The 13,881-nt window shown below is 41.8% G+C and overlaps 1 protein-coding gene across 3 annotated transcripts in view; it reads right to left on the reverse strand.

The window, feature by feature from the left end:
* Positions 1-13,881, reverse strand: part of TENM1 (teneurin transmembrane protein 1) — a 697,668-nt gene that overhangs the window by 328,667 nt on the left and 355,120 nt on the right. For 2 of the 3 annotated variants that reach the window (XM_075538256.1, XM_075538254.1), the window contains exon 6: positions 9,828-9,980. In XM_075538256.1, coding sequence (XP_075394371.1) covers positions 9,828-9,980 — 153 coding nt within the window. The remainder of the gene's footprint in view (positions 1-9,827; positions 9,981-13,881) is intronic. The other variant, XM_075538255.1, reaches the window with a different exon arrangement.

Consider the following 13,881-nt stretch of genomic DNA (forward strand, 5'->3'; position numbering starts at 1 on the left):
ATGAATTTTTTATACTGTAAATAAGTTTTCTTTTTAGCATAGTGAACCCTTTCCATAAATCTGTTTTAGAAGTCAGGTCTCCAGTATGCTTTAGAAAAGCTTTTGTTAAAACTGAAGTATATTGATAAAGTGATTTAATATAGTTGAAAACAAGCTGCAGTACTCTAGCGGGGCCCTCTGAAACCTTGTATTAGAGAAGTATCTATATAGCATTATAGGAAACATTTACTGTAATTTGCCATCAATCTTTAAAAATAATAATGTTAAGCTCCCAACATTGTTGTCTTTGTTAGTGCATTACTACTATTTTATTCATGTGGTTTGCTGTGCTTATATGAATTATTCCCAATTCTACCACAATGTCCTGGGCTCTAATATCTTTTAAGTAAAAGATAGTGAAACTATGGGTTGACTCAAAGGGCAGCTTTGTGCATTTTAACATCCACATGTCCTATGCACCAATGGTGAAGGACCTCCCAATTATACTGCAGAACTGTGTTCCATTTGAATGCACAATGATTACCTGAGGTTGGTACAGTTCTTTCGTTTGGTACCACAAAATAAACCTTTTATATGCTCACTGGGTCTGTGAAGGCAATATATGTGGCGGCATCAGTAAATATGGAATTCAGGGCCCACAAAATCTCATGGCATAAATTGCCCCAAGGTGTCCATGGCAAAAGTAAATTAAAACAAAACAAACAAATAAAAAAAGAGCTATACACAGATCCACACAAGCACACCCCTACCACACTCTGGTGAGGTCCACAAAGAAAACTTGGCCCCAAAGGTACCTTTTATGCTGTTGTTTAATTTTGAATTCCTATGGGTTCTTATTTGTGTGTGTATATATATGGCTTCTGTATTCAGGAGCAAGAATGCTTGCTGTATCTAGATGCCTGGTGTGAAAGAGAAGACTTTCAGAACACTCTTAAGGAAGGGCTATACATTTGACTCTAAGTGTGAAACCCTGAATTGAGGTAACTTTTATTTAAATAATTGACCCAAGACAGGGACAGAGCAAACAGTAAGGAAAACTGTATCCTGCTACAAAAGATTTCTTTTTCGAGTCTAAAATGCAATGTTGTCCCTTTGAAGGGATAACTACAATCCTCCTCACTCAAACCATGGTATTTTCTTATTTTAAATTTTATTTTTAGTGGGCTGGCATTTTACAGAGCACACCGGTTTTCCATAAAAGAATTCACGTCATTCACTGCAATCCCCACTTCCTCCTTGTGTTTCCTGTCCCCATTCCTTCTTTCCTCATCCTGCAGCTCCATCCATAGGTATATACTACTACTCTTTTGGTCTCAAAGGGCTGGCTGCTATAAGGTAGGCATACTTCCTTAGTGTTATTGTTCTCCTTATATATCTGTCTATATTTTGACTGAAAATCCAGATAAGGGGATACAACTTCAATTCCTGGTTTGAAGTGACTGAGGACTACAGTCTTGGGGGTTTCATCAACTTCTGTCTGACCAGTAAGCCCGATCTCCTTTATGATTTTCAGTTCATTTCATGCTTTTATTCCACTCTATCCAGGACCTTCTAACGTGATCCCTTTCGGCCCAGTTGCTAGTGCTAGCTGAGCACCAACTAAGTCCTTCCGGTTTCAGGGTCTCAGACTGATATTTACTTAGTAAACTAATGGGCCCGCCAAGATAGGTCTACTTTTATTTGCATTAACTAATTAGTCTTACTTCACTGCTGAAGTCAGACTCATTGAATCCTTGGATGTAAGGTTAGAGGAAACCTGGGAGATGAATCTGACTATATCACCAGTGTTTCTCAGAATGTTAGCGGCTGTTAAGACAATGGAGGACAAAGAGGGGGAGAAGGGACGGAAGATGCCAGGTTTAGCTTCTCTCTTTTCATCTCAAGGAACTTGGCCTCTTGTATTTGCTATTTGTAAATCCAGGGTTAATATTTGATTTGCATTATTAATTGCCCATTCCCTTAACCCTCTACTTTTTGAAAACCAACTACTCCATTGATCAGATGAGAGGTTAGACCCCCAAAAGGTGAAGCTCTTGTTACTGCTACGTCTTGGTTAAAGCGTCTTCGGGATAGGATATAAACTGTCCTATCAACCAGCTATATATTGTTTACATGGGCATACATTCATCAGACATGTCTAGGAAACTGTTCTGGTTTTATTTCTTTCTTCTGTGTTGCAGGATGAATTAAAAAGAAATACCATTTTCCCCTGAAGCTAGCCTTGTGTAAAAGAGATAAAGGCTGCCTTCAGTCTTCAGTGTCCTCTAGCTCTCTCGGCGCACCTTTCTGTGTTTTCTATTGGCTTCCAATCTGCAGGGATTCTGTGCCTTCAAAAACCCAATAAATTCCGCCCTTTCCCAGCTTGCAACTGATAACGTTGGACTTTCTTTTTATTGTATTGTATTATTATTTCTTTTAATGTTCGACTTTCTTTACCTGAGCCTGGAACTCTCAGAGAACAAGTGTGGGTTAAGAAATTCCTCCAACATTTTGTTTTCCAAAATTCTCCCCGTCTTTTGTCTTCTGAGACAACACCCTTCTTCATAGGACATGATAAAACTCTTATCCTCTCTGTCATCCCTCTTCCACGACTTGTGTATGACTCCCTTGTTTACTTGTGACAAGGTCAAACACAGACCCTCCCATTTCCTCTTCTTTGTAGCATGAATAACAAGCTGAGATTAAACCTGTCACCCCTAAACTTGCCGGACACAGAGGAAACATTTCCTGTTCAGCTAAGTGATCAGACTGAAAATCGTTCACTGTAAACAACCCACTTGCCACGTGTCTACTCCCGGTGAAAGACAAAGACCAAAGCCACCCTGCTAACACACTGGATCTCCTCCCTTTTGCCACAGCTTCAGTACAACCAACTTCCTAACTTTTGGGGGGGTTGGGGGGTTGTCATCAAGATTTCTTAAGTGAAAACTGTCATGGATTCCTGCGGCTACTGAATAGATTCCGACTCACACTGCACCTGTTAAGACGGAGTAAACACGCCTCATCGTGTTCCCAAAAGATGTATAGGGGAAAATCCTTTTGGAAGGAAACTATGTCTTCTTCATCCTATGGAGCAGCTGGTGGGTTCCATCTGCCGGACGCTGGCTTAGCAGCCTCTATACCTGTAGGTGCAATTCCATTGGAAAAGGGTTTTCTTTGTAACACTAACATGGTCATGTCAGAGTAGAGTGTGTCCTAAACCTATTTTCTTTTCCAAATCAAAAGCAAACTCACTGCCATCAAGCTGATTCTGACTCATAGTGACCTTACAGGACAGAGTAGAACAGCATGTTGGGGTTTCCAAGTCGATCTACCTTTGTAATAGCAGAAAGCCTTCTCTGTCTCTCCCCCCCCCCCCCCACCTCTCTCTGAGCAGCTGGTGTTTTTGAACTCCTGGCTTTGCTGTTAACAGCCCAAACTATAATCCACTATGCCACCAGGGTGCCTTTCCTCACACATGAGTAGCATAATTTGCAGCACTGTCACAGACTAGTTGCTGCTCCTTGTCTGTGAGTTGGTTCTGACTCTGAACCACCCTATACACAATAGAACGAAACAGTGTTCAGAGTGGTGCCATTGCCACAATTCTTCTTAAGTTGGAGTGCATTGTTGCAGCCGTTGTGTCAATCCATCTCATTGAGGGTCCTCTTTTTTTCAGAAGCCTTCTACTGTGCCAAGCATGCTGTCTGTTTCCAGGGATTGGTCACCTCTGATAACATATCCAAAGTACATGAGACAAAGTCTCATCATCCTTGCTGCTAAGAAGCATTCTGGCTGTACTTCTTCCAACACGGGTTTACTTGTTCTGACCATCTGTGGTATTTTCAACGTTGTCTGCTATCTCATAATTCAAATGCATCACTTCCCAAGTATTCTCTGTATTGTTCAACTATGACATGCATATGAAAAGAAAAAAAAACAAACCCTAACTCACTGCCATTGGGTCAAAGCCAAGTCATAGTGACCCTGTCGGACAGGGTGGAATGGACTCTGTGGATTTTTGAGACTGTAGCTCTTTATATTAGATTAGGAAGCCCCATCTTTCTCATGCAGAGAGGCTGATGGTTTCAAACTATGGACCATGCGATTAACAGCCCAGGGCATCTCCACTGTACCACCAGAGCTCCTGAAATGCATATGAGGTGTTTAAAAATGCCCTGTCTTAGATCAGGCTCACCTTAATCCTCAAAGTGATATCGTTGCTCTTTACTACATTAAAGAGTTCTTGGATGGCAAATTTACTCAGTACAATCCTGCGTTTGATTTCGTTTGTGTCCCCACCCCCCACCCCCCCACACTTCCCAATTGATTTCTTGACTGTGGCTTCTGTGAGCAATGCTTGTGGGTCCAAGCAAAATGAAATCCTTGACAACTTTGATCTTCTCTCCATTCAGCATGAGGGGTATGGGTCAATTGTGAGAATTTCTTTTTTTTACATTGAGATGTAATCCATACTGAAGGCTACAGGCCTTGAAAGATCATCAAGTGGTTCAAGTCCTTCTCACTTTAAGCCAGCCAGGCCATGTCATCTACATATGATAGGTTGCTAATAGGCCTTCTGAGAAATCCTGATGGCACCTTCTTCATCATATAGTTCAGCTTCTCACATTATTTGCTCAGCATACAGATTGAATAAGGATAGTGAAAGGATACGTTAGGTTTCTGCAGTGTTTTACCTGGTTCTTGCTCTGCAGTGCTGAAAGAATTCATGCAGCAGAATTTATAATCCCAGTGACTTTTATGAGAGAAAGGAACATTTCAGGGATTACAATCTTCAAAAATACATACCACTTCTGGAAAGTGTACAAGGCCATGGGAGACTGTGCAGGAGCTCAGGAAAGGAAGACTGGAACAGGACTGCGGAACCAGCATGTGGGACACAGAGCAAGGAATCCCAAGAGAGCGACCACATCCCTGGCTCTGCCTTTATACCCCTCCTGAATACTGGAGGGGCATGATTGCAGGTATTGGCTGATCTTATTGGCTACTTTTAGGCACACCTGTGTGATGTCATTTACTGGTGCCTAAGATGGGTGTGCCCAGGTTAGTTTCACCTAGACCTAGCGGGCTTAGTCTGTTCATGCTTAGTCTGGATTTTCACATACGTGTTTGATGAATGCCTGATTTCTCTGCAGCTCCTTTACCATGGCCGTAGGCAGGCATTTGGGGAGACAACCCCTCTTTATCCCTATTCTAGCTACCTTTCGGACGCAACAGTGGCATACAGCTTTCCTGATTGGAAGCATGCTATATTTCATTTCTCTGTTTGTCTGACGGTCTCTTGGTCCATGTACAAGTCCCTCATGAGGCCAGTTAAATGTGCTGGATTTGCCATTGTTTATACTGTTTTCCATAGTTTGTTATGATCCACATAGTCAGTTTCCCTTGATTTGTTAATAAAACACAAGTCAACATCTTTCTGATAGTCTCTGCTCTCATCCAAGGTCCAGCTGACATCAGAGACTATCAAGCATGGCAGAGGCAGGGGAATCTGCAAGCCGTGGGACCTGAAAGATCGCTGGATCCTGGAAGCTGACCCAGGCAAGGAGAGGTCCCCCTAGAGCCACACCCTGAAGGAGAAGAGAAGAAACTTCTGTTCTTGAACCCTGCCTGTTTGTGTTACAAATGTTGCTGGTGGCAGAGTTGAGTTGTAATCTGCAAGGCTCACAGTTGAAATCCACCAGTCATTCCCTGGGAGAAAGATGGAGCTTTCAACTGCCGTAAACAGTTACAGTCTCGGAAACTCAGAGGCGTGGTCTCTCGTGCCCTAAAGGGTCACTGTGAGTTGGCCTCCACTTGATGGCCGTGAGCTTGGTTTGGGTCTTCTCTTTGTGTCACAAGAGCAATAGGTCACTAAAACCAAAGCGTCATCAGCAGTTGACAAAGCCCCTTTGTGTTACATCATGGCAGTAATAGGGAGCACCTAAGAACCGCAACTAGGAGATGGTTGTTCCAGTCACAGTTCTTTCTCTCGGTGACCTTGACGTTTCTGGACCTCAGTTTCTCTATCTTTAAACCAACTGGGCTGGATTAGATCATCTGATTCTACCAATCTATATTTGTTTTATTTTTGATTATTTTATTTTAGGCTGTTAAGGACTCAGGTCTCAGAATAAGTCATTTATTTGTATATATCATCTGCACTGTTCCAAGTGGAAATCCTTAGTGGTTAAACAGAAAGAACTACTTATGACCAGTGGGTAAGCGTATAAGGCAGCAGAGGCTGTTTTTACATAATTCCATGAATGTTTACTGAACAATTGATAACTTGGATGTTTCTGGAATTGTCCATCATCTGGTTGAGATTTATGTCTTCTTATTTAAATACTAGAAATAAGAAAATTAGCATACTAAATATCTATGATCAGATTGTACTTCCTTTCATTTGTCAAAATGCTAAGAAAATTCTTCCATTTCCTGCTGAGAAGCAGATACACATTTAACGGAATTTTATTTTTGTCAAGTATCATTTGACTTACCCATCACTTAAATGAAAATGGTGATCCATTTTTAAAAAGAGGCTATATTGCTAAATAAAGAGAGGTACAACTTTACAAAGTGAAAACATCTAAATTCCAAGAAGGCTCTCATTGAAAGAAAGAAAAACCAAAACCAAAACTGTGATCCCCGTTTGAAAGCAGGATCTGTTGTGGACAATGTTATTCAAGACTCGAAGGCAGCCTTTCACTTGTTTACAGGGATTGTTGTTCATGGCCATTGGACTCAATGTTGCTGCTGTTGGAGTCAGTCTCAACTCCAATGGACCCTCCGTACAAGAGAAAAAAACACAGCTTGGTCCCGTGTCAAGCTCACAGTCATGGCTCAGCTTGAGCCCATGGTGTCAATCTTTCTCATTTAGGGTCTTCCATTCTGCCCTCCCCCCACCTCCAATGATCCTTTCCCTTATTAAAGCATTAAGTCCTTCTCCAGGGATGGATCCCTCCTGACAAAGTACAGGAGCTGAAGTCTTGCCGGCTTCAAGGCAGTCAAAAATGACATGATGTCATGCACGTGGGTAAATCTGCTGCACAAGACCTCATTCAAGTGTTAAAAACAAAGAAAAAAGCAGAGATGTCTGAGGACTTACATACACCTCACCCAATCCACGGTGTTTTCAAGTACCTCATTGGTATGTGGAAACTGGACCATGAATAGGAACACCGGGGAAGAACTGATGCCATGGAACTAGGGTGCTGGGAGAGAATATTGAATATTCCACGGACTGCCAGGGGAACGAATAAGTCTGCCTTGGAAGACACACAGACAGGATGTTCCTTAAAGCCAGGAAGGCCTAATCCCAGTTACTGCCCCATTTAACAGTGTGCCGGGGACTGTGCTTCCTGTATTCCGCACAACAGTTGTCTGCCTTAATTTCAGGGACCAGACACCACACTGCAATGCGACAATGACGATTGCTGTACAAATCTATTTTTTAATCTGCATTACATCACTGGGAAGACAAGCTTCCACAGATACTTCTTTAGAGGGAATGATGTCTGTTGCTGGTGTGAGTTCAGTTGCCGCATAGTCAGCTCCAGTTCATGGTGAGCTTATGTTTAACGGAGTGATGCAGCCAAAACGGAACATTTCCAATTGTTCCTAAAGTAAGATGATATCTTCTTCAAGGTTTGGTTTTAATTACAAATGATATTATAAAAGTGACATATTTTACTGTGATGTGCAGTTGTCCAGGCATTAAGAAAAAGCCTGTTTAAACAAAAAATGTGGTGTATGTGGTATCAGCCTGTCATGCTTTTTCATAAAAAGTGTTGAATTGAAATCGGTTGGGTTTATTTGTTGTTCTAATTGAACAGAAACTAAAAAGTTTTCATTTATGAAACTTGTCACAACACATTAAAAATAGAAGGGTATAGAATTTGTCTAACATTTTTCATGACGATGCTCTAAAGTTTTCCTTCCATTGCCACATAACTTCTGCACTATATTACAATGTATTCGCTGTGTCCTCATGTGTATGTGACAGCGGAGCAGTGAATCGAGGGGACAGCAAGGACTGGTATTGTTGAATTGTTGGCCAAGAATATTGAACGTACACCATGGGTGGCCAGGAGGACAAACAAATCTGTCCTGAAAGAAGCACTGTCCCAATGAGACTTATAAGCAAGGATGGATGGGAAGACGAGTTATGTATTTTGAACATGCCATTAAGCGGGAACCATCCCTGGAGAAGGACCTCCTGCTTGGTCAAGCATGTCAAAAAGAGGGAAAGTGTGTGGCAAAGTCGGTGGAAAAGAGGATGGATTGGATCCGTGGCTCCCATGAGGATGACACCGGACTAGGAAATGGCTTTTTCTTTTGTACAGAGGGTCACGCCGAGTGGAAAAGCCCAACAGCACCACAGTGACAATGTGTTACCCCCAGGTCACAGGCGTGGAGCAATGCTTGGCAGACTGTAATTATTTAACAAGCTTTAGCCCTCAGCATCCACTGACTTGGTGGAAACAAATCAGAGATGGAAAGTAGAACACAAAGTTGCATATTCTCTGATGGCAACTGCATGTGATGACTTTGTGTTCTCTGGCACGTTCCATTTGACTCTAACACATCACGGGGGATTATCAGAATGAATGGTAAGACTCCCGTGCGCAGATGGAACCAAGGGATGGAGGTTACAGCTTAAGATACAGTGTCATCAAATAGGACAAAAAGTAAGTGAGAAAAACGCAGGTAGAGAAGTTATGGAAGACAAAGTTCAAATCCATCAGACCCTCTCCTCTGCCACATGGGGTACCTTGTACTCCCCTTGGCTCATTTCAGCAGCACCAACAGAACTGCTGGGAAAGCTGGCCCAGGCTGTAAACAGGACTGACAAATAAGGAGGCAAAGCACATTTTCATGGTGAATTGAAACCTAGAACAAACTGCATTATGTCCCTGAACCCTAAGCATTAATTTTTCCCGATACAAAGTTAGTGCTTCATAAAACACAAAGACTTAAGTACACTAACCACAAAACAACCCACCAAAGGACATGAAACCACAGGAGTAGTGGTCGGAACCACTGGTCACTACTACACCATTACTTTAATTTGCTGAAAATGTCTGGGAATGTGCTGGCTAGACATTTTGTTCTCAATTTCTACTTTGTGCATTGACTTCCTGAAATTGTACCCAGTTTGAGTCCCTATGGATTGAATCTTGTTCAAGAGAAATCAGAATGAAAATAAACACTTCCTAGTAGTGTCAAGGCTTATACTTCAAGACCAAGCTCACTCGCTGTGAATGAGATGTTGGGAGTGTTGGTCGTGTGACTTTGATTGTACATACGAACAGGGAGTTTAAGCGCATGTTGGTTAAATCTAGCAATTTAGTACTCCAAATTTTTTTCTCTCCCAACCAACGAAGAATTCACATCTCCCAAGTTTGACATAAACATTCACCTTCATATTACACAAAAGAATTTTTCTTAGTATAAACAGAAGAAATTTACACATCCCCTTTGTAAAATGCTATATATAAATTTTAGGCTTGGACATGAAGATTTTAATCACAATTCCACATTGCTTCAAGGCAGTTATATGCAGAATGTAATTTCCATAGTATTGAAACCTCCATCCTGTAAATATTTATCATTTTCAAAATTGCCAACATATTTGAGAACTTTAATTGGTTTATACTCAAGGCAATGGAGAAGAAAGCAAATTTGTTCTCACAGGGCATTGACATGTATTTATTCTGTCCACGTAGAGAACTTCTTTTGCATGATCATCAAATTGAATGCGAGGAGATAGCATGCCATATTTGGCCCTAATGACCAAATTAGAAGACAAGGGATACATATTTAATCAATCATTTTCGACACTGTACCTTTTTTCTCTGACTTATCGGAAACTTTTCCTCCAATTGGAGAGTAAGTAGTATCCATGGACTCCGTCCCTCTGTTCCCCTTGCTAACTCCATTTTCATAGAGCTGTCCTTCAACTGGTTGCAACTGCCAAGTCAGGCCGAACAAATGCACTGCTGCAAGAAAACAAGCCATACATTAACTTATTCCAGACGTGCCGAGGTCTCCAAATCAGATGTCCCTCTGCACCTCAAAATGTCAAGATCGGTTTTCTATTAGGCAGGCCAAGCATGCGTGAGTTTATACCTACATTGTATGTGTCGCCACTTTCCCAAGTCGCTGTCAAATTTGGAGGCTGCCCTTCAGTATCATTTCCCCTTGTCCTGTAACTCTTTCCTGATCATTTCCCCTTGTCCTGATCATTTCCCTTTCCTGATCATTTCCCCTTGTCCTGTAACTCTAGCTTGCATATGGCAATGAAAAGTTACTGGTGGCCACGTTAATGCCAGACCTTCTTTACAAGTTTAGTTCAATTCGCTTTAGAAAATCATTCCTGACTGCCTAGTATACATAAGGTACTGTGATAGCTGCTAACCACAAGGTCAGCAGTTCGAAACCACCAGCCACTCCATGGGAGAGAGATAAGACTTTGTACTCCCTTGAAGAATGGCAGTTTTACCCTGTCCTAGAGGGTAGGTATGAGTTGGCATGGATTCGATGGCAAGCCAGTGTTGTGTGTTTTAATTTTAATGATAGGTACCGTTGCAGGTGTTCACCCTAAGATACTGATTTGTGTGTGAGTTAGTAGAAATGTAGTTATATAAAAAGTATAATATAGAATAGGTGACATGAGCATCAACACTCAACCAACAAACACACCACCCACTGCCATATAGTCAATTCCAACTCGTAGCAACTCTACAGGACCGGACAAAACTGCTCCCGTGTGTTTCCAAGACTGTAACTGTTTATAGGCGTAGAAAGCCCCAATTTTCTCCCTCCCCTGGAGCAGCTGGTGGTTTAAACTGCTGAGCTTGCAATTAGCAGCCCAAGGCATAATCCACTATGTTACTAGGGCTCCCTGTCAAAACCCCAAACTTAATGCTCCAGAGTCCATGCTGAGTCATAGCAACACCCCTGTGGGCTTCAGACACTGCAACTATTATGGGAGTCGAAAGACAAGTCTTTCTCCCTCGGAGCTACTGGTGGCTTCAAACTGCCACACATGCAGATCGCTGCCCAAGGTGGCACCACTGCGCTCACAGCACGCTCCCCAGAAGACCTAAAAAGGATTGAAGTCCACTGTGACCTACAGCAGTCTATAAAGGGTATCAGAGACTCTACATCTTTAGTGAAGTGAACAGCCTCATCTTTCTCCCTTGGGGTGGATGGTGGGTTTGTACCGCCCACCTGTGATTAGCATCCAAATGCCTAGCCCACAGCATTACCCAGGGCTCCTCTTTGTTTGTTTTTGAAATACCAAATGCTGGCTAATTGGACCTTGTCATACCCTAAGGAGCCCTGGTGGCATGGTGGGGTACAGGTTGGGCTGCTAGCAGCAAGGTCAGCAGTTGGAACCAACCAGCCACTCTCAGGAAGAAAGACAAGATGTACAGCCTCAGAAACCCAGAAGGGCAGGTCTCCTCTGTCTAATAACATCGCTATGAGTCAGAATTGAGTCGAGGACTGTGAGCTTGAGTGTATCGTCCCCTGTTGACCACTGTCATTGAGGCAATTCTGACACAGACACTCTAGAGGACAGAGCAGAAGTACTCCCATGGGGCAGTTCTCTTTATAGGAGCGGAGAACATCATCTTCCTCCTGAGCTGCAGCTGGTGGATTTGAACAGCTGATGTTTCAGTTAGCAGATACACTCTTGACTGGAGTGTAAAAACACGATGACCCTTTTGGAGGGCAACTGGCACCACTTATGAAAAAAAATCTGCTAACCATTTGAGGAAACAATTGGTTTTCTTCTAATCATTCTTAAGGACTTTAACTATGAACGTGTTCAAAAGGCTTTCCATTGTAATATTGGAAAGTCAGGATACATCTAAATATTCACCCAGAGGGGGTGCATGATATAACAATATAAGATTGTGTGGCTTAAAAACAAACAACCAAAAACATTATGTGGCTTTTAAAAGCATGTCCAGAAGCATGAGAAATTATTCACGATGAAGTAAATGAAAACTATCAAGCTTCTAAACAATATGAATAGTGTGATTGGGGTGTGCTTACTGTGTATGTATACACCAGTGTCAAAATATATTGGTACAAAATATAGACATCTTTATTAAATAAAAATATAAAAAATTAAAGCTTCTGTTTCTCAACATATCCTCCATCTCCATCTATGTACATCTGAAGGCAATGCTTCCATCGCTAACCCTTCTCCCAAGCAGCCATGGTGGGGGCTTGGGTTCTGCTTTGGCCTGCTAACTGCAAGGTCAGCAGTCCAACCCCACCAGGCACTCCGAAGGAGAAAGATGAGGCTTTCTGCTTCTGTAAAGTTTTACAGCCTCAGAGACCCCCAGAGGGAGTACTACTCTGTCCTACAGGGTTGCTATGATATGAGTCAGAATGGACTTCATGGCAGTGAGTTTGGTGTTTGATCTAGCCCTTCCCTGAGTAATGTTGCAATTTTGGTGTCCATGAGAGACTGCAATTGTGTTCCTTGTCAATGTATTTTGAGACTTGGGGAACTCAAAGAAGTCCGAAGAGGCAAACTCAGGGCAGTAAGGTGGATGAGGTTGTTTCCTAACAAAATTTTCACAGGACAGTCCTTACTACCCTGGAAAAATAAGCAGATCATGGCTATGGTGGAGTAAATTTTCATGACTCGATTTCCTGACTTTCTTCTCACCCATGTAAATTTTCAATATTTTTACTTTTTCATAATAAGCACCAACAGTTATCCAGTCATTCTTAGGGAAAAAAATCAAGACAACTAATTTGAAATCCCCAATTTCCCTTAATTTTCAGAGCTGACTTCTGTGCCTTGAATGTATTTTATCTCTCTAAAGGTGCAGTTTTGAATGGGAATTTGCTTTGAAGATACCCTAAGGAGACTAAGACAAGTGTATTATTACTGAGAGAACTTGTCTGCATCCGTCCAGTGATCACACAGACATGTTTACACACATTAAACTAAATAAATAAACCATTGATTGTATGAAGTGGAACCCTAATATCAATACTCTGCCCCCCTTATCACCATAGTACTACATTAACAATGTGTGAGGAGGGTGGGGTAGGGATTATGTAGGGATTTTAATTTTTTTCTTATGATTCTTGTATTTATTGAAACATTTTTACAATGACCTTCCAATTTGGGGAAAACACCCTTCCTTCTATAAATCTTTGAACTTTTAAAATAAATGTCTTAAAAGAATTTTAGCTTGCAAGTGATGGGGCTGAATGGGGTTGATTTTAAAAAGTACCTATACACACATGTATAAACTGAGTTTTTCTGCACATTTTTTATGGTAAAATTAGGTTTCTCGGCTGATACTCGGATCGGCTTTACTCGAGTATATACAGTAAGTTAGGATTAGAAATGAACCTCGACAGATATGTAGGGCTTTGGTGGGTCGCAACAATGGGTGGAGTGGAGGTATTGTGAACATAACATGACTGTGTAAAACACAAGATATGTCTGAGGTGAAGGAAGGCGCTGAGTTTCACTGGAGCCCAGCTACGTGCAGGTGGCCTTGGATGTGAAGGCTGGAAAGGGGGAAGAGGGTGATGGTATTGTCGAACTGGAATGTCTGGGTTTGGATTCTATTTAGTATAAGATTGATATTGAGAGGCAACTAAATATCATCAGAATGCCCTTTTTAGAAAGATAAATTCCATAGTGCTACTGAGAATGGACTGGAGATCAAAAATTAGGCAAAGGTTCTAATTTGGATGGTATTCTACTAGGTCTAGACGAGGAGTAAGAGTGTCTCCATGAGGGTAGTGGCAATTGGAATGCAAAGGAGGGGAAAATGCATAAATGGTATCTCTGAATGTGGTGGTGGCGGTGGTGTGTGTATAGAAAGCACAGAGAATTGAGGAAAAAGTAAGGAATCC

This window comes from Tenrec ecaudatus, chromosome X (genome assembly GCF_050624435.1).
Source record: "Tenrec ecaudatus isolate mTenEca1 chromosome X, mTenEca1.hap1, whole genome shotgun sequence".
Taxonomy (NCBI): Eukaryota; Metazoa; Chordata; class Mammalia; order Afrosoricida; family Tenrecidae; genus Tenrec; species Tenrec ecaudatus.